The sequence below is a fragment of the Typha latifolia genome, chromosome 6 (genome assembly GCF_019914945.1).
Source record: "Typha latifolia isolate L0001 chromosome 6, TyphaL0001v2, whole genome shotgun sequence".
NCBI classification, from domain to species: domain Eukaryota; kingdom Viridiplantae; phylum Streptophyta; class Magnoliopsida; order Poales; family Typhaceae; genus Typha; species Typha latifolia.
In genome coordinates this window covers 11,096,703-11,122,832 of record NC_133091.1, presented here as the reverse complement: position 1 = coordinate 11,122,832, position 26,130 = coordinate 11,096,703, and the positions used below count along the sequence as shown (strand labels likewise).

At 34.6% G+C, this 26,130-nt stretch overlaps 1 protein-coding gene across 10 annotated transcripts in view; it reads left to right on the top strand.

Annotated features, from left to right (window-relative positions):
* The first annotated feature begins 2,093 nt into the window (after nucleotides 1-2,093).
* The window catches only part of LOC140790286 (uncharacterized), a 50,856-nt gene continuing 26,819 nt past the window's right edge, over nucleotides 2,094-26,130 (top strand). For 5 of the 10 annotated variants that reach the window (XR_012109361.1, XM_073140294.1, XM_073140289.1 and 2 more), the window contains exons 1-17: nucleotides 2,117-2,572; nucleotides 2,979-3,050; nucleotides 5,847-5,890; nucleotides 5,977-6,088; nucleotides 6,401-6,472; nucleotides 11,896-11,958; nucleotides 13,482-13,559; nucleotides 13,657-13,749; nucleotides 13,840-13,959; nucleotides 18,043-18,126; nucleotides 19,646-19,858; nucleotides 19,987-20,034; nucleotides 21,453-21,707; nucleotides 22,780-22,883; nucleotides 23,431-23,675; nucleotides 24,249-24,317; nucleotides 24,400-24,464. Coding sequence is in view for 8 of the 10 variants with exons in the window: in XM_073140294.1 (XP_072996395.1) it covers nucleotides 2,249-2,572; nucleotides 2,979-3,050; nucleotides 5,847-5,890; nucleotides 5,977-6,088; nucleotides 6,401-6,472; nucleotides 11,896-11,958; nucleotides 13,482-13,559; nucleotides 13,657-13,749; nucleotides 13,840-13,959; nucleotides 18,043-18,126; nucleotides 19,646-19,858; nucleotides 19,987-20,034; nucleotides 21,453-21,707; nucleotides 22,780-22,883; nucleotides 23,431-23,675; nucleotides 24,249-24,317; nucleotides 24,400-24,464 (2,061 nt within the window). In the remaining 2 variants the exon portion in view is untranslated. Of the gene's footprint in view, nucleotides 2,573-2,978; nucleotides 3,051-5,846; nucleotides 5,891-5,976; nucleotides 6,089-6,400; nucleotides 6,473-11,895; nucleotides 11,959-13,481; nucleotides 13,560-13,656; nucleotides 13,750-13,839; nucleotides 13,960-18,042; nucleotides 18,127-19,645; nucleotides 19,859-19,986; nucleotides 20,035-21,452; nucleotides 21,708-22,779; nucleotides 22,888-23,430; nucleotides 23,676-24,248; nucleotides 24,318-24,399; nucleotides 24,465-26,130 lie in introns of those variants that run through there. The other 5 variants (XR_012109362.1, XM_073140288.1, XM_073140292.1 and 2 more) reach the window with 4 other exon arrangements.

The window sequence follows — 26,130 nt, the reverse complement described above, 5'->3', positions numbered from 1 at the left end:
AAGTGAAAGCAATCATTACACCAGAAAGATAAAGGAGGGCAGGCAGGCTGGTACCAAACAATGATGATGAGCTTTTTTTACCTTTTTTTTTCTTTCTTTCTCTTTTATTTTTCTTTCTTGTAATGGGTTTATGACAAATTCCAATATCTAGAAGATGTTTTCTTCTCAGTGGCTTATAGTCCACTCTGTTTTGTCTAAAGTGCTATCTTTTCTATTGAAGCATACAAAGAACTACTATTTGAAAATGCTTTATATAACTTTACAATCAGTATTTGGCCGATGAGCTGAGCTTGAGCAAGCCAGGCTTTGCTTATTAATTTTAAATTAAGTCTAATATAAGTTCATTTTAATAGAGTTTAAATTGAAGCTTAATTCAAGCTCAAGTCTTAAACAAGCCCATTCAAGCTTAGTATAAGCTCTATTCAAGCTGGTCGGATCAAAGCTTGATTTAAGCCTGAATTAAATAAGATTTGGTTAAAGCTACATTATAATCACGTTAGAGATAAATATAAACCATTAGATCTATGATGTAATGCTCACAAATTGTTTATAATAAAAATTAATATTATATACCTGAGCTCGAGTTTATTGAGGCCTAATTTTTTATTTTCAACTTTATTGATTTAATTTCAAGTCGATCCTTAGTTAAGTTTAAACAAATTGAACTCGAATTGCTCGATTATTTTGACAGCCCTACCTAGAAACATTTCTAGATCCATATGCTATGTTTTGACAAACACTCAAATTAAGTAGGAGGATATCAAAACACAATTTCTCAATCTTCTGCAGAGAGAATTGATGGATACTTGCTGCAATGCTGCAAACGTTGATTTCTGATAATATAAGCTACTTCTTAGATGGCAGCATCTTGAGTGAACCAAAGGACTCTATAGATATTTTCTTGGGAGTTAGTGAAAGCATATGGTATGGTGTCTTAGATTAAATCCTGAACCATTACTAAGAGGGGAATCAAACTCCTAATTTCTTAACAAAAAGTAAGATGCTTTAGCCACTGAAATATCAGTCAGGAAAACAAACATCTTAAATGAATAATTAGAATCACCGATAACATATCGATAAGGAACATGGATAATGGTAAACATAAATCACCTCATACTGTAACCAAAGGAGGCTTTTCTACAAATTAGTACTGTTGAAATCCATGTAATTTCTCTCTCTCACAATAGGCTATGTTGTTGAACACCCTATTGCTGAGGCATTCTTCAGGCACAGCCCAACATAATTTGGGCTTTTGGATTCATGCAATCTTTGGATTCTGTGAGCTTGGGTTGTTGTATGCCTTCTGCTCTTCTCCATCCCTACTCTATCATTATGCTTCCCTTCACTTATCTCACTTACAATGAAGATCACATTGTTTCCGGATATTTGTAGTTGAAGGTCTGGTTCAACATAGAAACAAGTTTGTTTTTTTTAAAGTAACATATGAAGGGTTAAATACACCTGAATCCTTCGATTATCTAATATCTCTTAATCCGTCGAAATCGATACCTAATAGCAAAACATATTTTAAAGATTTTGCAAAAATAAAAGCAGATCTATAAGAAAACACCTATAAATTATAATTGTAGATTCCAAAAGAAACTTATTTTAGTTTGAATATGTTGAACATATCCAGATATATTATAATAAATGATCAATTGCCTTGTATATTTGTAAGTTTTCTACGTTGAACATATCTCGATTTAAAAATTAGCTGATTAAAAATTGATATGAAGAATAGGCTTAAAATTAATGAGCTGAATTATGAGCTGGCTCAATTAAGCTCGACTTATTAATTTTCAAAAATAATAATATAATATATATTATATATAATTAATATGAAATTATCTTTTTAATTTGATTTTATAATTATGCTCGAAATTAATGTTAATTCAAACTTAATTAGAACTCAGCTTTAGTTTTCAAGAGTATGCTATTCAATATAATTTAAAGATTTCATTAATAAATAACAAGGGTCAAGGGGTGTGGTTTATAAATTAGTGAGAAAACAGCATTATAACAGAAAATCACTTAATGGAAGGTGTTATATGCAAATATCCCTCCCAGTCTTCAGGTGTTAGTATATTGTAGAAGAGGCAGTTGGAGCCAAGGAAACAGACAAGGCGACAATCCTGTCCATTTCCTCTCTCTTCTCCATTTCTACAAAAAGAAATGCTCGAATCACACTCCACTCCAAAACTCCAGCCTTTCCGAGCAACCCTCCTCCTCCCCCTCCCCTCCCCCTCCAATGGCTTCCATCTCTCGATCTCCCGTCTCCGTCCTCACCACAAACCCTAGTAGTCGCGACGAAGCTCCTCGGTTTACCCGCTCGCGAAATCTCGCGGCTTCGAAGCTACCGCGCGGTGATCGGCTCTTCTTGAAGCGGGGGGTCCCCGTAGGGGCTAGGATTAGAGCTCCTTGCGCGTCGGCGGAGGAGGTCGTGGTTGTGGAGAAGAGGACGGAAGTGGAGGGGGAAGCCAGGCGGTTAAAGGTTGGGTTGGTGTGCGGTGGGCCCTCGGCGGAGCGTGGAATTTCGTTGAACTCGGCAAGATCGGTTCTTGATCACATACAGGTGATTCCTTTCTTTCTTGGCGCTATTCGTGATATTAGAATTTTTCGAGATTTCACTGTTTTTTCTTCGGCATGTGATAAGTTTGGCCAGGGAAGGTATGGATTATAGTTTATTTATTCATGAAACCACCAAATTGGCAGTGATCATCTGGGGTTTGTATACTTCACCGGGTTCTAATGCATAAACGTATCTCGGCTTTTAAATTGAGGTTGTATGTTTAGTCTCGATTACTCAACCTATATGTTTATATATTGTTCTCTCTTGATATTTAACGAAAATGTAGTTATCATTTTCTCCTTTCCTAAATAAAGAATATGGTGTTTTGCATAACTACAGATATAAAATTGCATATACCTGTATATATCTATTGTTGTTTTGATCACTTTGAATTTTAATTATATTACAGGCAGAAGATTTGGCAGTCAGCTGCTACTATATTGACTGTGATCTAAATGCCTATGCAATATCATCTTCTCAGGTTGGTAAACATTGTCATCATCATGGCCTTCGTGTTGTGTAGGGGATTATTTTGTTCCATTATCAGATTATTCTTAGTTTTATGTTATTGTAGAACCATATACCAGAAGGTCTTTAAGCCCCTATATTGTGTTGCATAATGGGTATGAATTTTTTGTTGTATACACACAAGACAGGGTAGTGCCCTGCTATTTGTCTGATTACATACACATCATTTGTTGTTATTTAGCACTGATGCATCCTAGACCTAGTGATAATGTTATTCACCACAAAGTTATCTAAGTTGGTAGAATTTGATTCTAGGTGACCCCCTTGTTTCATTTCCTAGCTTAAATTTTGCTAGAATTCAGCTCCAGACAATGCTTGACTTCATCTGTTGGTTATTTTGATAAAAGAGTACTTATCTGAAGAGACTATCTTTATACAATGAATTCCCGGCATCCTAAAGGCATTAGTAATTACTACTTAGAGGTGTAGTGATGGGTATCTGCTGTTACTATTGGTATATATGGAGAAAATACTTCTTGGAGACTATAAATTTTAGATTGCTCCTATTTTGTTTCAAGTTGTCTGATATCTACACCTGCTTTCATACCTTTCCAGTGTGCCCATCTATAATGCTAGTCGAGATCTGTAAGGCTGTGAGCAGTCTAATGTTTCACTATTTAACAAGACATATTTGATCGCTATATTGTCAATCATTTTAATCCTTCTAAGAGCACAAGATTTGCTCTATATGTCTGCATGCTAACATTTTTAAGAATTTACATGACATGCATTTTGGATCTTGAATGCCATTTTCTTCTAGAGGTTGCAATATATAATATTATTCATGAGCTAAAGGAGGCTGTAATATAGAAACTATTGGGTTTGCTATGTTTTCTACATGTGGGAGGATTAATTATTATGATTGCCACAAAAATGTCTATATCACAAAATTTAGGCCTATTACCACTAGTAGCTTAGCAGATATTTATGTCCTATATTTTCTGGAATTAGCTTATCTTTTAGTAGGTAAATTCATGGCTATTTCTCCTTTCATTCATATATCTGAGAAAAGAAAAGCAAGTATTTAGCATGCATACTTTAACCCCATTTGGTTTCCAGTTGAGGAAAAATCTGGGATAGCTATTCTAATTCTTTTACTTTTAAAATGATACCTCTAATCTAGAGTAAGGAAATAGAGTGTTTGAGTGTAAATAAGAATAGTGGTGTAATAATTACCTTTGATGTGATATAAAGTTGAGATAAAAGTACAAGCAAGAAGTGAATATTGACTCAAATATCTTTGATTTATCATGTAAATTCAAATTAAAGTGTTTTTCATTTCTTATAGGTATCCAATGTATGCTTGTAAATATTTTACCAAAAAATGTACTTCTAGGTATGTAATGCATACTTGAATAAAAAATGAGATAGATGAATAGTAGGAGATGAGATAGGTGGAAAAATTGAGTGAGAACTTTTGATTGTTGAATGAGATAGGTGGACGATAAGAGATAGGAGAGATAATTTTTGACATAACATGTGAAATAGTTTTAGTCAAATCAAGGGTAAATTATAAATGAGCTTACATATGAAATGATTGAAATAATGTTTCTAATCTAGAGTGATGTGAACCAGGTCAGATTGTATCGTATTATGGGAAAATTGGGCTCGACGGATCAAGTATAGTTATCCTATTTATTTAGCTTATGTGGTTTAGTCAGAGTGTTAGTAGATTATAATTTATTTAATTAGCTAAGTCTAAGTTAAGTTCTGCACAGTTTCAAAAAATATTCAGAAGATATTCTACGTCCAAATAATATGAAATCAATTGAAGAACATTGGCGATGTCATGATCTAGAACTTTCATATTCAAAGTTTTCTCCAATTCAGAGGCAAAACAAAAAGCTAATCCTAGAAAGATAAGAATGATTTAGTTAAGTCATGTTTATCTCTAATGTAAACCCTTACTAGTTCGAGTGAATTTATAACTAGACTCTATATATACGTGAAATGCAGCCCTAATTAAAAAAGACAATGAACTAAGTAAGAATTATTGACTTAAGCTCTTGTCATCCCTATCTTCTCCTTTTCATCTTAGGTGAAAGTTACACCTCCTCCCTCCTCCTTCACCAAGTGATACCACCTTTTTCGATGGCAAGGTTTCGTTCAGCCTCTAATCTTCCTCGTCCGTTGCACCACCCTTGTCCCTAAGGGCCATTTTTTCGCTTGAACAAAGAAGCCTTTGATTGATGTGACATAGGTTTTTGAAGTTGTCCATTTTTCATCGTGAGAAGGTGACATATGAGAAGTGCGGGCAGGTTGGCCTCCTCTTTCTCTCTTCTATTTCTCTTGCGTAACATAGAATTCATCTTAACCTTCGGCCACTGTTTGGTCTGTATCTCCAAATCTAATCGACCAAACCTTGAGATCTTGGATTCGTTGTTAGAGCGACAACATATTTAAATTTCAGGGGGATTCAATGGTTAGATCGTCGGAATCACCTTCAAAACTTCCGTACTCAAATCTATCTAGAAACTGATTTGAATTGGATCAAGCTGGTCCGTATCATAGATTAGGGATAATTTGATATTTGATTATAAATCTAGGAAGTGTTTCTTAATTTGGAATAGGGAATTCCCTTACTTGGAACCAAACAAGGGCTTTATCAATGAAAGAGCTACTTGACATTTTATGATGTTTTCTGTTGTGCCTCTCGCATAGCTAAATTCTTATATGTTACTCTATTACCTTGTCCTTTATATGAGGTTTATGTGACATTTGTTTTTGTTTTCTCTTACGTTTCCTACAGTTATACTCTAATACCCCTGCAGATTTCGATTTCAAACTTGAAAGGTCAGATTCTTGTCTTTTGCACTTTTCTCTATTTGAGCAGTTTATCATGCTTTAGACTGATCAAGTTTCTAGTTCATTTTCTGCAGCCTTGCCCAAGGATTTCACTCTTTGTCCGACTTTGCAGAACATCTTGCTGCCTCTGTTGACATAGTATTCCCTGTCATCCATGGTCGTTTTGGTGAAGATGGTGGCATTCAGGTTTGTGTCATGAAGGGAAAATAATTTTAATGAACTTATATAGAATATCTACTTAACAGGAGTATGCAAATCTTGGAGATGGACATGTATTCTCATGCCTTTCATGTAATCTGCATGCATTTCACTGCTTATTGTAGCAGAACTCCTACCTTCCCTTATTGTGGATTTGTGAATTTAGGAAATATCGGAGTAATTTGTGCTGGAAAATATGCAATTATATTCATATTCAATTATGTGCCTATATACATGCATATATGCACCACATATATGTATTCACATTAACATGTCTACTATCCATGTTGGAATATCTAGGCTCTCTTGGAGAAAGCAAATGTTCCATTCGTTGGTTCGCCCTCACAGGAATGCTTTAGAGCATTTGACAAAGTATGTCGTATAATTTCTTCTTTCATAATCACTTTCTTATGCAGCTATCTAGTTTACAATATTGATTATTTCGTTAAATTAATTTATACTTGCTTATCTGAGAATGCATGCTACATATTTGGTACCTACTTATGGTCTCCGTAACCTTTGCGACACTATCCATCTCTCTCTCTCTCTCTCTCTCTCTCTCTCTCTCTCTCTCTCTCTCTCTCTCTCTCTCTCTATCTATCTATCTCTTCCATGCATGTATGACCATATAGTAGGCTTTGAATAATTCAATGCTGTAGGAATGAAAGCTTCTTTATTGTCACGATCCAAAATTGGAATCATGATCAACCACATATTTCAGTGCACTTGAGATGCACAAAGCCTTAACTAATATTTTTCTTAATCTTCAAATAACAAGAATTTAATTATGAACAGCTAACTTTAATAAAAATAATCCAATAATAAAGAAACACCAATATCGTCGATAATGTCACCAATCAAACTACAATAACAGATGGTTTAGAATAAAATGTTTAATACAACCGATGGACAAAATAGTAAAATCCTAAGTGGAAGTGGGATCTCAGTGCATCTCGCTCAGTTACTATGTGGATCAGTATCTGAAATATTAGAAGAGAGAACCCATAAGCCAACAACTATAGCTCAGTGAGTAGAATCCACTCGAAAGCCAAATAAGTCCGAATCCATAACATAAATTTAAATAAATACTAGTCCGATAATATAAAATGAGAATCTTACTAAGTTTGCTTATGATAACAATAATAATAATAGTATAAGTAATAACAGAGTAAATCATATCGCATAACATGATTTGTGTCAATATGCTGAATTTCTTTCAATATTAATAATAATGTTATATGTCTCAACCTGAAATTGTGCCGAGGATCCATATCAACTACAAGTCATCTCGATATGCACTCGAGTCTTTTTCTTATAGTTAATTCAGTTAGGATCACTTGGAAGTGTAACTATGTGATAAACTCACTCTGTCTTTCTTACTAACTATAGAGAAAGATTAGAGTCACCTGAGGGAGATTTCTAATCTAGCCTAGGACTATTCTCTAAGTGCGCTAGAATCACCTAAACGGATCATATGTTGATCAAGTATAAGTTTGTTCCCTAGATTGATCTCTAATTGTACCAGGGTCATCTAACTGAATCATATGTTGATCAAGAATAGGTTTGTCCCTTAGACTTTAAGGTAGTTTTGAGTCATCACAGGGAGATGCACGAAGAATATCTAGCTCGTGTCTGTTCTCGAACACGTATTATTTACGTTTCCACTAATATTATCGATCATATAAATGACTATATGCACTAAGTATAGCAATGTAGTAGGTTTTATATTTTACACATAGAATATAATAATGCACAAAAATATAATAATATTTTTGCACACTAAATCATACGTGATCTGATAAAAAACATAAAATACAAGACGAATAAATACAATAAATACGTAAGTGGACCCACTCACCTGTGTCTAGGTGAAAGGATAAATCTCTAGTCCATAGTTAAGAAAAATCACCACATTTAATAATAAATAAATAACATATTTTAATTTAACTAATATCATAATTTTTAAAATTTAAAATTAATTAAATTATTTAAATGGGCTTGTTTAAGCATAAATTGTTGGGGGCTGTGTGGCTAGCCTGCAGCCCACCAAAACCCACTAAATAGTTTGGGCTTAAGGCCCAAACACATTATTATTCATGGGCTGGGCTGTGGCTGACCTGCAGCCCACCAAAACCCACTAAATAGTTTGGGCTTAAGGCCCAAACACATTATTATTAATGGGCTGGGCTGCGGTTGGCCCACAGCCCACCCAAAAAATTTATTTAAATGGATTGGGCTAAAGGTCCAATCTTACTAAATTAAATGAGTCGGGTCGGGTCCCTTGGATTCAAAATCCAACCCAACTTGAAAACCTTTATTTAAAAAAAATGAAGATGAGACTCGGTTGCCTGAGTCTGCCTTTCTCATCTCGAAGGGGCTGATGAGAGAGAGGGAAAGGAGGGAAAAAAGATATGTCGCCGGTGACGGTGCTGCCAGAGGGCCAATCCGTAGGCATCCACGCCACCCTTGTGACCTTAGGGACTTCTATGGGATGTCCACAGTGGGTGGTCGGCACAGACAGGCATAGCTTCATAGCCGTCGCTCGCCTCTACCACTTTCGAGCCACGAGGACTTAAGGGCAACGTCGACAATTTTCAACTTAACTTTGTGGAATAGGAGGGGAAGAAAGAACGCACCAACGAGTTGAGTTGCGATCTCTGATTGCTCCGGCACGCCGATCTGAGGATACGACTCTGACGAGAAATAGAAGAAGAGAGAATGAGGAAGATGATTGGGGGGTTCGGCATGTCCTCCCCAATTTAGGGTTAGGGTTTTATTTTATGGGGCAATCCCAATTTCAATTAGGATTTGATCGAAGATAACACAGGTGAGAGAAGGAGAAAGGATTGCACGTGCAGTGCACGTGAGCCCCTTTCTTTTTTTCTTTTTTTGGTTCTCACATTTATTATTATTTTCTAAATTACTGTTGACTATTTTCTTGACTAGCATGGCATGATCCGCATTTACAGGACTTAACCCTGCCGACCTAAAATGAGCATGCTGAAGCAGCATATGTCTATTTTGATGACACAAGTATACAAGGACACTATTCTTTAGTCGAAGGATTTTCAGGCCAACTATTGTAATTGGCATGGGTGCCCCACATTCATTGTAGCCTTCACTACTTTGTTGTGTTCTTCCCTTAAGGAACACCTCCATCTGTTCTTATGCTGACTTATACCTTGTATTAGGTGCAGGTTTCGCTTATTATCCTCTTGTACTTGTTTAACTGAAGCTTTAGGGTGTACTCTTTTAATATAGAATATTTAGATATCTAGTGTGGCATTCCCACATACTAGATAGTAGGTGTAAGAACCAGAAAAAAAAATAGGGGTTGAGAGAGGAGGGTGTACATGCTCTGCACGTGCAGCCCCCTCCCCTCTCCCTCTCCGGCACGCGACGAGGCGCAACAGATTGGCCGAATCCAAATCTATTTCAGATTTGGATCTTTGCCCGATAAATAAAACCCTAATTCTCTCTCTCCTTAACCCCCTAGCCTCCTTTTCCCTTTTCTTATTCTTCTGCTCCTTTGTTTTCTTCTTTCTTACCGTCAGAGTCACGCCATGGAATCGGCCTGGCGGAGCCAACGGAGACCACCACGTGACTCCTTGGTAAGCCCTTTTCCACCCCTCAAGTTTAATTTCAATTTAATAAAGTAAATTAAAAATACCTAATTTGGGGGATTTCGGCTTCGCCGACAACTCTCGCCGGCCGGCGGCTTCAGGTTGCTGCTGCTCATGCTCAAGAGCTCCAAGCCGTTGGCCTTGCGCCATGGTTGCCTTCTAGAAGAGCTCTCGTGGCTCCATTCGTCGTCGGCTTCGGAGTCAGCCGTCGATGGTGGGTTCTCCTCCATCTCGTGAGGACGACGAAGTAGAGAGAGAGAGAGAACCGCCGCCAGTAGAGTCGCCGACGACCACTCTCTCTCCTCGATTCTTCTCTTCCTCGCGTCGGACGCGAGAAGGAAGAAAAATGGGTTTGGTTGGGCTCGGGTTTAACCCGAGCCAACCCCTTTTTCTTTTGAATTTGAGTTCGGGTTTGGATTTCGGATCCACAGACTCGACCCGAACCAATTAAATTGGATGGGCTGCGGGCCAGCCCGATTAGTTTTATTCTTTTGGATTGGGCTGGGCCAGAAGTAGCCCAGCCCAATCCAATGGGTAATTTAACCCATTTTAGATCTTTTAGTTTTTTTTTATAAAATTTTAGAAATATTGATATTATTCAAATTGAAAATTTTATTAATATTTATTATTAAAGGTGGTAATTCTTAGTACGTGAGCTAGAGATTTGAGATTTTTGTTGTCTTGCCTAGACTCAGGTGAGTGGGTTCACTCACATATTTATTTTATTATATTTCGTACATTTGTCGGACCATGTAAATTTTCTGTGTGCAAAGTTATTTTTTTCATCCGTACATGCAAAAATTTAATTGTTACATTTTCTGTGTGCATTTAATCATTATACTCAGTGCATCATTATACTTTGTGCAAATATTGAAATTAGTGAAAAGAAAAATAAGACTAGTATTGGTACGACTTACAGAATAGTCCCAGTATAAATCACTTGCGATTTTTCCGTTGTGACTCAAGTCTATCTGGAAGTCTAGGGGAAAGTCCTAAATCAGAATACGGTGATTTTCTTAGGTGACTCGGCGGGGTTTAGGGAACAGTCTTAAGATGAATGAGAAATTCTTAGGTGACTCTAACTTTTCTCAACAGTTAGTGAAAAAGACAGAATGTGTTGATCACATAGTGATACCATCTGATGACCCTAACCGGATTAGCTATGAAGAAAAGTTTCGAGCGTCATCTCGAGGTGACTTCTAGTTGATGTGGATTCACAGGGTTTAGACCCATTGAGACATATGACAGTATAAATATTGAAAAGATGTTAATACGTTGAAACTGTGCAAAGTTACAAGTTGTGACCCTCTATTGTTATCATTTTTATTATTTAAAGAGCATGTATAATGCAAATTAATTTGTATACTGTTGATTTTAGTTTTTTTTTGAAATTACTTAGTTTTCGAGTGGATTCCACTCACTGAGCTATAGTTGTTGGCTCATGGATTCTTTTTCGTATTTATTTATCTATCTTAGGTAATAATCAGCGGGACGACTGAGCAAGATGTACCCGGACTTCATCTCCACTTAGGATTCACTTATTTACTTTTTCACTCTTTTGGATTTTATGATTTAGATTAGAAGATTTATTTATTTCGTTTAGAGACTCAAAAACAATAACATTGTTTTATGTTTATTGCAATTAGTTTTAGATTTAATAAAGCAGATCTTGATTTTATTTATTTATTTATTTTGCCATCGTACACGTAGAAAGTATTAATAAGGCTTCGTGTATCTCAAGCATATTGAGATGCATGGCCAGTCATGATTCCTATTTCGGGTCGTGATAGTAGGCTTTTATCAAACAGTAAAATTCATATTTGTGGACTAATTATTAATAGTCATGTGACTCACGTCTGGAAAGTTACTAGCTTCTTTTGTTCCTTCCTGTTTTCTGCACAAGAAATATTACTAATAGTCATGTGACTCACGTCTGGAAAGTTACTAGCTTCTTTTGTTCCTTCCTTTTTTCTGCAGAAGAAATATTAGTTGATGGTAAATCATCAGGACGTTCTAGTTACATGCTAGACTTTTACACTAATTGTGTCGACAACGTAAATCTATAGTATCAGATATCTAAGGTTTTTTATGATTGCTTTGTCTGTATTAGTTTGAGACTCCTGCTTATGAAGTCCACTAATGTAAGTACCTGTACTTTGATTTGATTTATAGTACAATGCATCCATGGAGCTTAAGAATCAAGGATTTGTGACAATACCTAGTTTTCTGCTGCAGGTATGCTGCTACTCTACTACTTAATTATAATGTCCTCACATATTAGCTTTCTATGATCGAGATGCTTTAGTTGGAAGTATATGTTATTCTGCAAATTGTTGGTTAAAAGATTTTTCTCTAGGTTTTCTATTTGTTCACAAAACAATTGTATGATATGTGTTATATTTCTCGCATGATATGGCAGAGTGAGCAAGAGAGGGAGAGAGCAGAGAGAGCCCAAAGTTGTGAAGTCTTAAGGGAACTTGAATAATGTGGTTTTGATGATTTTCAGTGATGTTGGAAACTGGAAGGAATAGGATGGCAAAATTTAAAAAAAAAATTACTATACAACCATCGGAGCACTGAGCATGTATATCAGCAGTTGATACTTATTAAAATCACTCTGTTGATATTGTCTTAGTCAGGCTAGTGGATCTGTTGGTCAAAGATGAATCTTGTTTTTCAGAATTAGGAATGAAAGAATCTAATATGATGAAACCCAAAAAAGGCATAAGTATAGAAAATTTTATCACAAATAGATGGGTTTTATAACACTGATCATCTGGTCTTTCTGTTTCTCTGATACCATATATGGACTTAAAGGAGAAAAGACGTCCCACTGCATGAGGCTCCTGCTTATGCGATGTCTAAGGAGAGAGATGTACACAACCATATTTGAGAAGCTGTTTCTGAGATTTGAACCCATGACATCTTGGATGTGAGGAGGCCTTACTGTACATCCAGTCAGACCATCTGAAATCATAATTCATTTCATAAAATGGCTGGAACAGGACATTGGAAACCATGGACCTTTAGAAGTTCAGATCAAACATATGAACAGGAAATCTTTTTAGAAAAATTATCTAATGCACTTTCTGAAGGTAGAACGTGGTAAAAGAACTCTGACAACATGATAATATGTGGACAATTGATGTGAGAAAGAGGAAACAATGAAAGAGATGGATTACATTGTCTTCACTCTTTATAATTTGACCAAGATATCTATCTATGAGGATAGAGTTGTGTATTATGAATCTCTTTATCAACAGTACAACTTATAATATATGCTGAATATGCTGATCCTTGAACATTTTAGAGATAATTACCAAAGAGCAACATTGAGTTACCTGGTATCTGTGTTCTCTTCTTTATCCTTGCCATTTTGCATGTGGCATATGAATTGCTTGTAGCAGCTTCTTTTTGCATGAATAAGATGAACCAGTTGTTTTTTCTTATTTATTTTTGCTATGATTTTTGTATGTTTACATAATAAATATTGTAATATTTGGCATCAGACAGCAAGAAGAGGTGAAGCATAACGTAGTTGTGTACTTCAGAATGCACTCTTATCTAACAGATGTGTAATCAAATTATCAAAGCCACAATATGAAGCTTTCAGTCTAACTTGCATATGTTTAAGCTATGTTGTTGATGGCATTAAAGTTGTGTTCTGCAAATATCCCTTGAAGTGGAAGCTTGCATCCTTCTATTTTTCACTCTGCTTCAGTGATTTGTGATCAATTATGGGACTTATGAAAAAATAGGAAAATCAATTTGACAAGGCAGAGCTTGTAGAATGGTTTGAAAGCTATCATCTGAACAAAGAAAACGGCAAAGTTGTGGTGAGGCATAATCAGTTCATTGTTTGAAGCATTGATTATCTTGATGGATTATAATTTTATAAATATGTTATCATGCTTGATATGTTTGATTTCACAGGTCAAGCCAACAAGGGCGGGGTCAAGCATTGGTATTGCAGTTGCTCATGGTGTTGATGATGCCATTGTAAAAGCTTTTAGTATAATTGCTGAGGTATGACAATTTTAGTGTTGCTTTTCTGTATATTTGTGATCACAAAGAAGGGTTGAATGAATAACTATAGTGCTTTTTTGTTCCTAGCAGGGCATTGATGACAAAGTTCTTATTGAAGTTTTCCTGGAAGGGGGTAGTGAATTTACTGCTATTGTCATTGATGTTGGGACAGCTACTGATTGCCAACCTGTTGTTCTACTTCCTACTGAAGTAGGTTTTAAAATTATCCTTTATATCTAAACTTTCTTGGTTATGATTCTCAACACATTTAGTTTGATAGAGGGTAGTGAATCTATATATCATCTGGTCACCTACTTATATGATTATATCATACATACAAGTTTCTAGATATGGTTATCTTTTGGTTAGAACCAAGTGCTACACTTTCCAAAAGTATTAGTGTTTATGTGAAGACAGGTTTTTTGGTTCGAGTTTTAGTTAGTTAGGTCTAGGGTTAAAATTGGATCGGATAATATCCGATTCGATCCATTTCTGTGTACAAGCTTTTCTGAATTATAATATGGGTCTAGATCTTTATTTTTTTTATCGTCATATATGAACTTTTATTAATTTCCGGATAGACTATGTGGATATGGATATGGATTGAAGCAATGATGGCTATGCTAGTGAGGAAACGACACCCGACACAAAGTATGCTATTGGCATAGCCCCGAATCAATGCATGTTGTCCTGTGCTGTTTGGTATTATGTGCTGCTCGAAACCCATTAAGGGCTAGTTAGGACAGCCACTTTATCAAATGAAAAAAAAAAAAAACTGAAATAATAAGGAGAAATAGGGGAGATTAAGGAGGAGTTTAAGATGTCCTTTTCAAATCCTCTGAAAAGATAAATTTTTCTTCCATTCTCTTAAATATTTTATTTTTTCTGCACTTGCCGTGCCAATACCTGGTAGGCATGGCACGCATTGGTATGCCCCTAATATATTTTTGAGGGTCTTTCGTCTCTAAAGGAGCATTTTAAAATACATGTTTTTGGTTTATATGTATTAAAGTTTTTATTAGAGTTTTTCATTCTCATTTGGAACGAGTTTATGTTCATACTGAATTTACTATATTATCCTTAATAAGACCAAACTGTAGGACCTGTCATTTTATATCTAGAAACTTGCTTTGCATACCTACAAATAGGCATTGCGTACAACGTACCTAACACTACATACATACATACATACAAAAAACATCGCATACCCACAAATACGTATTGCATACTTACAAACATGCATTTCATACCTACAAGCAAGCATTGTGTACCTTCAAGCAAGCATTGTGTATCTATCACCAGATGTTGTTGACATATATGTAGGCATTCGTACCTGTAAGCAGGTATTGTGTATATAGAGGTAAACATTGAACACATAAGATCATAAATTGGACACATTTTTTGGAAAAAACTGAATGATGTGAAGGGTAATTTTAATAATATTATTTCAATGTGCTCATCCATCCACTAGAAAGGGTATTTGACTATTTGTGTCAAAATTTACATTAGATATCTTCAATTTCCACTTCTTGTTGTTTTCTAGGAACACTTTAATTTGAAAGGCATATCGTATCAAAATTGAGTTAGATCTATCATACATACCCCAAATTAGTTGAAGTGTTAAACAAAGAAAATATTTAAGAGAGTGAAAAGGGAAAATCTACCTTTAATGAGATTGAAGAAATTTTTTTGAATTCCCTTATTTCCTCTTGAGGCTTTTGCAATTTTATTGAATTTGGTTTTTTAATTTAGCATGTAAAACTGAGTGCATGTATGTTTTATTGTCGATACACATTTTGTTATAATGGAATGCAGATGATTTATATATATTGTGCACACTTGGGTCCATTATTACAAATCAAAATATCAAATAGAATTAAATTGTAGACGCCCCTCTTCTCTTTGCCATTCTCTCATTTAACCCTTTTTTTAGTAAAGTGGCTGCCGAAGGCCCAAAGAGAACTAACTGTGTTCCTTTGACTAATAGGTTAGTGGGTTTCAAGCAACACTTGACCCGTGCCAAGTGGCACAAGTCGACACAAATCCGTGCCGATTTGTCATGAGGCTATGCCAATGGCACAGTCTATGCTGGCTGCCAATTCTTCATCAACATAGGGTGTGGCAACTAGCACGCCCATTTTTGTTTTCTATATAGTCTAACATTTTGGTACTAGATTTATGACAAATACTCTTCAAAATGTAGGATCAAACAAAATTTAATTTCTCTTAAAATTTGCCCTAAATTAGAAAAAAATTTCAAGAACTGCAAAATCCAAATTTGTATGAAGAGTATGTGAGACATTACAATGATCGTTATTCATAGTGGATGAGGTTTGAGGATTATCGATAACATTTATTATTTTTATACCAACAAATGAAGTTTTTGATCCTTCCCATCATTCTACATTTAATTAGGTTTTGGTTTTTAATTATTGAACTATTATTAATTAATAAATGTGTTTATCATATTATGTGTTGAATTGTGTTTCTATTTGATTATTACTATATCTTTAACAAAATAGGTCATTTACAATATTTTTTAAGAATAAAAGACTGTCATGCAAGCTTTAATACATCTTTTTTAAACTAAAAGCATATATAAAAACCCTAAAAAGTAATTGAACTACTGGCTCATTGGGATGTGTTGACAGGGCATTGACACATCACGTGTTATTGATACTACAATCCTTGAATTGAAGAATAATATCTGAATCAGTTCTATATTTTCATATTTTTGAAATATTTATGAAAATAGTGTTATAAAAGACTTTCTCTTTTTACGTTAATCTCTAATCAACTTTATATATATATTTACAAATTGTAATATAGATTTCAGTAATATCACAAGTTTTTGTGGATTCGATAAACAAATACGGATATGCAATACTCAGTCCACTTTCTTGTTAATACTTAGTGGATATGATAATTAAGTTCAAGATAAACTTCAAATTAGCCCCCTGTGGTTATGCCTAAAATCAAGTTATCTCCTTGAACTTTTATTTCTATTACATTGCTTCCCTATGATTTCAACTAATGAAAACTAACTTTTAGATCCAAACTTAACAAAGAAAGTATAAATTACCATAATACCCTATGATATTAACAATGACATTGTTTTCAGGAAATATGAATCTTTTACTTATATTTTTAAGATGATTGGAATTTTTTCATTTTGTAATCAAATATTCAAATGCAGGTACATTGTGATAGTTAAGTAAGAACTAAGACCGAAAGCTTGCAATCTTAGATAGGAGAAAATAAAAGAGGTTGAAAGTGCATTTGTTTTAAATTTGAAGAATAAGATACAATGAGCAAATTTAATGGAAGGAGAAGAACAATTCTCACATTTTAATATTTATTGTGGTGGGAAATTTTTTCTAATATTTTCTTTTGTGCCTTCTCTATTAACTTTGGATGGAAAAGTTAACATTTTTTACATTAATCTAAACCACAGGGAGGTAAAGTGATATAAATAGAAGTTTAGGGTGGTAGTTTGAGTTTAGGAAAAACCACATCGGGGCAATTTGTAATTTTTCCTTAAGCTTACTATCTGTGTCCACATCCATACCCTTATTTGGAAAAGAAATATAGATAAACATAGGATTTACTATTATGTGATTCTTATCTTCTCCATTTTCACCCCTACTTGGGTCTCTTTTCAAGATATCCTAAGTATAGAAAATTTGTAACCGCTTCTGGATGTATTCCTAACATGGATCTGCAGTTTTATATTAAAGATGAGGATTTAGGATCTGAGGTGGACTGAGATTTAATATGTTACAATTGCATATTTGGATGAGTACTGAATAAAGTCATCATATACATAAGGATGGGAAAACAGATAAAATGAACTCTGTTCCTTAAGACCCACGAACCCTTATGCTAATATAAATGTGCAACTGACACTACACTTCATAAGTATCTGTGCAAGTGATTGTTGGTTGATACAGATTTAAATAGAGTAGTTAAATGCTGAATTAGGAAGAAGAAATTAGCTGCTACATGTCTATGAAGCAAGTACATTTTTATTCTAAAAGTTAATGGAGAATGATGGTTTTATTCTTTTATACTCTAAACACTTCCTGTCTCTTCTGGAGTCAGTACATTTTAATAAGCCAAAAAGTAGATTTGGATTGAATGGGTTGAGTTTATATATATATTAATGACAGATAGGCCTATCAGGATTCAAATTCAGGACGTCCTGAAATGATACTATGTTTAAAAACTTAAGCTGAGTATCTTGCTCTTGAAGAAGTAACATTAGACTTCCGCACATTGCATACTTTTTTGCAGGTGGAACTTCAATTTTCTAGCAATAATGATGTTCTCGAGGATACAATATTTAACTACCGAAGGAAATATCTTCCAACACGACAGGTAGAGAGAAGACGAATTTCCAATTTCTTTCTTGTTATGGTAATATTTATTGCTTGAGGACCTTGGTGCGTGATCTGCTCTTATTATATACTCAAGTGGATACTAATTATCCTGTCTCTGCATGACTGAGAAATGGATATACTTCATTAAAAGGTCATATTCTGGCTAAATTAGCTTATTCACCGGTAGAATTTGCTACAGAGAGTTAGTTTTTAAAGTATACATTTCTCTTCTCAATATATCTATAGCTTGAAGCAGTCAAGGTATAGAATATCACATGCCTGCTATACATATAGAAGAATGTATAAAATATTTGCTGAGCTAAGTTATGTACAACGGTAGAAGTAGCACTTATTTAAGATTTGAGAAAAGTGGCCAAGTTGGGAAAAGAGGAGGAGATAATGTCAGTTTCCATCAGTTCTCGTTGAATCAGAATGTAAGATATTTAGAGCTGTGTAGATTGAGAAAGAATGGTCCAGCCAGACCTTTAAACCTTATTTCTTGTCTATTCAAATGTTTATGTATATAAAAGTTGCAAAGGAGGTTCTGGTTGAGCTGTCACATATCTTCTTGGAATGTTGCATTACTGAAGAACTTTCTGATAGTCCTGATGATTTTGGACTTTGGCAAATTTTGAATCTTGACGTTAAGAGCAAGAAGTAGAGAATGTACCACAAATAATCCATGTACAAATCACATTTTGCTGCATCAGTTAGTCTTCATGAACCTTGGCAAATTCCATAGAACCTTTCTATTACCTGCTTTGGCCAAAACCCAGGTACTGGAGTTCTCAACTGTAGTTTGGAATAGGCATAGACCAAAACAAAGTGTTCCCTTCTCGGTTTTTCGGTTTTGCTGAAAATTTCAAATTGTGGTTGCAGCCCTTTCTTCAGTCATTCTTATTTTGTAAACTGCACCTTTTTTGTCAGCTGTGCAATCATCTCCAAGCAATTGGAAGCTAAGGGCATATAATTGAAGGGCATAAATCTTGCAGTTGAAGGTCAAATCGCATGTCAACTGGGACAAGGTTTTAGTTTTAAGTTCTACAGTTTCTGCTTGACTTTCCTCTGCCAATAATAAGATGACCTTGTCAGCAGATCCTACAAGCTACTAGTGTTGAAAGTTTTGTTGTGCCCTCCTTACAAGGGCTTTGCAGTTAGTCTATTACAATCCAATAAATTTAGCTATTTACAAACCAGAAACCTGCAGAGAAAAAGTACGGAAAAAGAAAATTGAAAGACATTATTTCTCAGGTCTGGAAGTGTCATTTTTTCTGGTCCATGGATCTTTCTGTAGAGTGCATGCCTATGTGATCTCCGTCTTCAGCTATAATGCAGTAATCTTGAGCTACTGCTAGATTTAGTTTGTCTGCTTCAACTGTTATGCTAGTAAAGTGTTTTAAATGGGCAAGCTAATGAGAATGATTTCATTATATTTATGTGATAAGCAGAATTTTCTGGTTTGCACTGAAAAACATGATGGACCATGATTTTTATTCTGAACACCATCTTCCTTGCAGGTTGCTTATTACACCCCTCCACGCTTTCCAACTGATGTAATTGAATGTATAAGAAAAGGAGCATCTCTATTGTTTCAACGCCTTCATCTGCGTGACTTTGCTAGGATAGATGGGTGGTTTTTACCTCCTGTTAATGTGCTATCATTAGAAGAAAATGATAATAAATTTGGAACTACTAAATCGGGTACAGTCATTTTTACTGACATCAACATGGTAAGGAACTAAAGCAGTATTTGCAATGTAGTTCTTTTTATTCTTTTTCTTCTTTTGTGTGTGTGTTTGTCTCCCTTAAATTTCTATAATGATTTTCTTTTGCTGCATGATTTCTCTTTGAGATATAGATAAGTGGGATGGAGCAAACAAGTTTCCTATTCCAACAAGCCTCAAAGGTAACGATAGTTTTACTCGTGGATTTTTGCTACTGATATGAAACTTATTGTGAATGATGTACCTATAATCCAAATCCTTGAAGATTGGAATGTCTTATTTGTATATTGATTGGTTCTTTTCTGTGGTGGATTTATTGTTGGTTAATTTCCTAGTCCTGCATTTGCATCTTCATGACTGGTAGTGAAATACTTTATACTTTTACATGTATTTTGGAATTTGGATGGTTTTAATTGATAAGAAATGGATGGAAGAAAGTGGTGAAAACTAGTGAGTAATTATGACATTAGTTTTGCTAAAAATTAGAAGTGTTTGATAAAGTGGGTAATTATGACTAATGACGTACAATATATGAAAAAGTCAGAAGTTTCACTCTCTCCCTTTATAAGAGGAAGTGAAATGAGCTAAAATTAAGTTTGTTGGTATTAAGGAAGTGGAAAAGTTCACTTATCACTCCACTTTCTTCATCCAAACACCATAAAATGGACTTCAGAAAATTGCCATTTTTTTTTCTCTACTTTTCAGCAATTAAATACACTTTTATCACCCCTTCTCATTGAGTCTTTACATTTTTCCTTGACTATAGGTAACTAAATTAGACTATATTCATGAGTGAACAAGAACTATCACTCCTTCTCTCTTAACTGTACTATTTAAGGTCCTGAAACATCCTAGCAAGAGACAGTCTACACACCAAGGATAGTTCTCATTTGGTGGTTAACAGATCTCCAAGTCAAAGATCCTCATCATTGCAATTCTCATAATGGTGACTTCTATGTAGGCTATTTTTTGACAAACAAAGAACATCACATAAACCTTTTATATAGGACAAGGTAGAGTAACATATAATGTCTTGGCTCTGCAAGAGGTAAAACAGCAACATGATAAAATTCTAAAGAACTCACATATGTGCATTCTATTAAATCCATCATATGTGCATCTATCATTCGTTTAAGAGTCCTAATTCTGTATTCATTATAGAGAATCTAAAGAACTCACATATTTAGCAAGAATTTCAATACCAAGTTAAAATGTGCTAAGAAAGCAGTTAGAAGATGCATGAGTTGGAGATGTTATTTTCTGGAACCATTATTATTAATGCTCCTAGCAGTTGTTACAGACCTGCTATGTGAGAAACACTTTTTCCCATATATTATATCATTAATTTTGTTCTGTTATACTTAATCAGTTTTCTCTACCGTTGCCTGATATTCATGACCAGTTGTTTCCTCTCTTTATCCATTCATTTTTTAATTATGATGACAAGTATTTGGCTTTATCATGAGTTCTTTTGGAAAAAAAGAAAAACTATCTATGTTCTTTTCTTATCAAATGTACCTATCTAATTTTTTACCATATTTTATCTTGGAGTTTTCATGTTCAGAGTATTCTCTAAGGAAAAAAGGAATCCCTTGTTCAGGTTGGATTGTCCCATTCTCACATCCTCCGTATGATACTTCAACATGCCTGCCTGCGGTTTCCTTCTCTTGGTCCACACAGTACTGCATGGAATGCCTTGCCCAGAAAATCACAATCATCCCAGCATGCCGAAATCATCCCCATGGATAGAGGAGCTCAAAAGGTTTTTGTTATCTTTGGTGGAGAAACTTCAGAACGCCAAGTGTCTCTCATGAGTGGAACAAATGTTTGGCTTAACTTGCAACGTTTTAATGATGTAAGCCTTAAAAGTTACTGACAAGTTGACAAGCTAATGTTTTCAGCTGCTATTTCTTTTATTTTCTGTTTTTCTGTTTTTCCTGATAAAAAGCATGTGTTCCTTTAGCTAGTTTTCATCAGTTCCAAGTTCAGTAAAGTGTACATGACCAAGATAGGTTCATTTTCACGTAGACTTTTCATCCTGAGTGTAGAATTCTTAATTTCCATTGGTACATATGTAGACTTGTTTTGTAAATGCTCTGCCCCTTGTTTAAAAGTTCATTTCCCTATCCCAAAGTATTTGGCTACAATTTAAGTTCTTCCACGGAAGATTCTAAATTTCTAATCTTTCATAATTAGCACTTTTTCGTTCACAATGTCCCTGGAGCTTTTGTTTTGTTTTAAGTCAGAAAATATAATGATTCTGTACTTTACTCTGTAACAGACTCGGCAGTATCATGTAAATCATACTAAGAAAATATATAACGTATCGCATAATCTGCACTTTTGTGTTCAAACTTTAAAGCATTATGTCTTGCATCAAAAACTCATACCAGTAATCATGCAAAAAGGAGGAGGATATTTGTTCTAGAGTATCTATAAATAACTTTAATGTATTGTGAGAATGCAATCTCTATTTCTGAATTGGTGAACATGATAACCAGTATAGATGGAACTATTATCTCTCCCTTGTGCTTCTTTACTGCCAGACCTTTTTTGTCAAAAATAACTTGCCTATTATGCCTAATTACTTTGCCTTGCACCTTGCAGTATGTTATGCTGCTATCTTTTTCTCCTGTCATAGTTCTTTGACATTCATTTGTATGAGAATTTAACATTGTAAGCTTATGTGTTTGCTTCTTTTTTTTTTAATTTGATTAAGAGTCGTACACAAAGATCTAAGGTCATTTCTTCAATTTGCTACATCAAAAGAATTAAAGGAAGCTTTTTAGGAGTTCTTTATTATGCAACAGATTTTGATTTGATTTTGCCAATTGAAGGCAATCATGTCTAAAAGGATTAAGTATACACTTCTATTTCTAGTACTTTGTTGCTGATATAACTTGGTTATGCTAATCTGGTGGCTTCAGCTTGATGTAGTTCCATGTTTGCTTGCACCTGCAAATGGATATTCTTCTATCCAACATCAGGATGTAGATGGACATGTGGATTCACAAACAGTTTGGACTTTACCGTAAGTATGTCTTGAACTCTTTGTATTCTCAGTGAAATAGTATTCGAAGTGCAGAGAACTCCGACCAATTCAGGGTCATGGAGAAAAATGATGTATATAGTTTGTCTTCCATTTCTAGGGAGAAAAATGATGTTCATAGTACCTCCAGGATACTTTGCATGGAGAAATCTTAAGTGTCTCACAAAGTGACACCCTGATGCATTTCAGGGTGTGTATTTCTTTGTTAGTTGGTGTTGTTTTCACTTTTTTTTTTTCTTCAAACTCATTATAGTAAATTTTTTGACTGCACATTTGTCTTGAATCTTGCAAAAGCCTGCTAGTAAATGAAGATGTTTTGCACATTATATATGATATATGTATAGTCTCTGCTGTTTGATTGATGAATTATTCCCTTTATTCACAAATTTTGACATGACCTGTGAACATTTTTAGTAAAGAGATTGCTTTGAAGAAAATATGTACGAGGCTCAACTATTTAGCATGAATTATTTTCATATTTCTATTAAGATCTTATAGATATTATCACTCAGTCCTATTTTTATGGCAGTTATTCTCTGGTTCTACGACATACAACAGAAGAGGTATATGCTGCATGCGTTGAGGCTATAGAACCAGATAGGGCTGCATTAACATCTCATTTACGTGATCAAGTGATGGCTGAACTTGGAGAAGCTCTAAATAATCACAGTTGGTTTCCGGGATTTGACATTATTGATGAGCCACCTGTAAAATATTCACTACTTCAATGGATAAAGCATGCTAAGGAAGCTCAAGCTATAGTTTTCATTGCAGGTCATTTCTGAACCATCTACTGAACTTTGGAAATTAAAGCTAGTATATATAGATTAGTAGAATAACCTATCACGTACGTCATGACTATCTTATGCATAAGAGTTTGTAAGATCTGTTTGTCCTTATGCCGGCCAGTATGTTTGTCCCACTTTACTACCTTTATATTGGTCATAGTGCTACTACTGGTGCTAGTATCTGTATTGTAATCTGGTCACTGCATGGGGTGACCTCAATATGCAAAATTTGAAAATGAGACATGCGAATTATTAGAAACGAGAACTACATCATTTCATTATAAAAGAGTGACATTTCATTTCAATTGCTTTGAAGAATCTTCATAGTTCTAATGTTGAAGCATAATCGGTTTTGTTTAGTTATTTTCCTTTACCCCACAAACATATCACCATATCAGTAACATGTGCATTGTTGAATAAATTTCTGTATATGAGTACTGTACATTTGCCTGTTTATCCATTTTTCTTATAAAAAAGCGGGCTTTGTTTCTTATAAATTTCTTTTTTTATTTCAAAGTGTTGTTTCTTTGAGTGAGCATTTTAAATCATATTCCTACAGTGCATGGTGGTATTGGCGAGGATGGCACTCTTCAATCTTTATTAGAAGCTGCAGCAGTTCCCTACACAGGTTCTAAATTTGTTGTTGTTTGCTTTATTTAAAAAGATGATCCTCAAGAAATTAAGTTGATACCATAACTGTTCTCATGCAGGCCCAGGTCCTATAGCTTCCAAGACTTGCATGGACAAAGTTTTAACTTCTCTTTCCCTTAGCCATGTATGATATTTCTTATACTTAGCAGTGTCAAGTTTTACTTTTGAATGTGTGAGGATGATATTGACATTTACAATGAGTTTCGATGGATCTTAAAAGATTTCAATTAATTGAAGAGTTCCTCAATTGGTATATGATTATAGTGACACAATGATGCAGGACAATAATATAAAGAAGAGTAAACCCGCAAAATCCGCCAAGGAGGTGTTAGGAATCCATCAACAAAAGAAAACCCACAGAATCCATTAATAGGATCTAGGAATCCACCAACGAAAAACAAAGTAGATGATTCAAAAGCTCGGAAGTATTTATTAACCTTAAATAAGAAGATAATATGCCTTTATATAGGCAAAAACCTGAAAAGAGAAAAAAGGAACTAAAATACCCTAACATAGAAAGATTAAGCTGTCCTTAACATCAATGTCTCTCTCTTATGATGCCTGATCATTGATCTAGGACTGGTGTTCGCAACGGGTGAGAGAACAACTTAGTCAAGAGGGATTGCATGTGACTCCGATAGTGCTCTAATATGTCCAGATCAATCTACTGTAGTTTATCACGAGTTATCCACTTGTTATTTGAATCTGGACGGCCTTTCCATTAGAATAAGAAACGGTGAACTCTTCCTTTAGTATTAGACGTTACTTATTCATCCAAATAGTGCCTTTTTTTTCTTTCATATGTATGGAAAAGGGTTGGTAGGATCTAAGTAGATATATCATAAGGATCATCTAGGATGGTCAAAGGAGGTTTATAGGTAACTTGATCTTCAATATTGAAAGCTGAATTATGCGATAATAAAAGGGAATATTGATAATATAAATGTTTGATCCTCCACATTTTAATATTTGGAAAGGTCCAACACTACGGGCTTACAACTTCCTTGTAATTCTAGATAAAAATCTGTCAGTTTTGATATGAATCATGATATAATCTCCAACATGAAATTCTTTAGTGTGTGTATATAAATCAACTTATAGTTTCTTTTGAAGATTATTATATGAACATGATATACAAATGCTTTTCTTCTCAAATTCTTTAGGGTTGATGATGTGTAACCCCCCTTCTTGTGAGTCAAGTCTTATTATCCTTTTTAGTTAGTTTACGATGCAAAAGATTTATTTTGATTTTTGTGCCTTCAAAGACAGAAGACATGAGTTCGAGCATCCACGGATGGTCACGTCTCGATCAAAGAACTATGTGCAGCCCAATATAGCAAGGTTCCTAGTATCGAGATTGGGATCGATAACAGCCGATTGAAAAAACGATACGTATCGGTCGTATTGACCGTTTGTATTGGACCAAACTATTTTTTAATTATGTAAAATTCTAAATATTATTTAAAATTATAGAAAAATTTCTAAAAATTTAGAGAAAATGATAGAAAAATAAGAAACTAAAAATTACTCACATATGAAGCCTAAAAACTTAAAAATTATTAACCTACTTAAAATTTAAAACTTTGATAAATGTCGAGCTGGCTCTCGTAAATTTTTATGGTCTTCATCCTCATAATCACAATAAGTTTGTAAATAATGATGCCTAGAACCTGATGCTCTAAAAAGTGATTCCATCATACTAATCATGTTGTATGGATCTTGTTGTGTGACTTGTGTCTGAGGAGGATAATAACCAGTATATGGATTTTGTGTCTAAGAATACTGAGGAT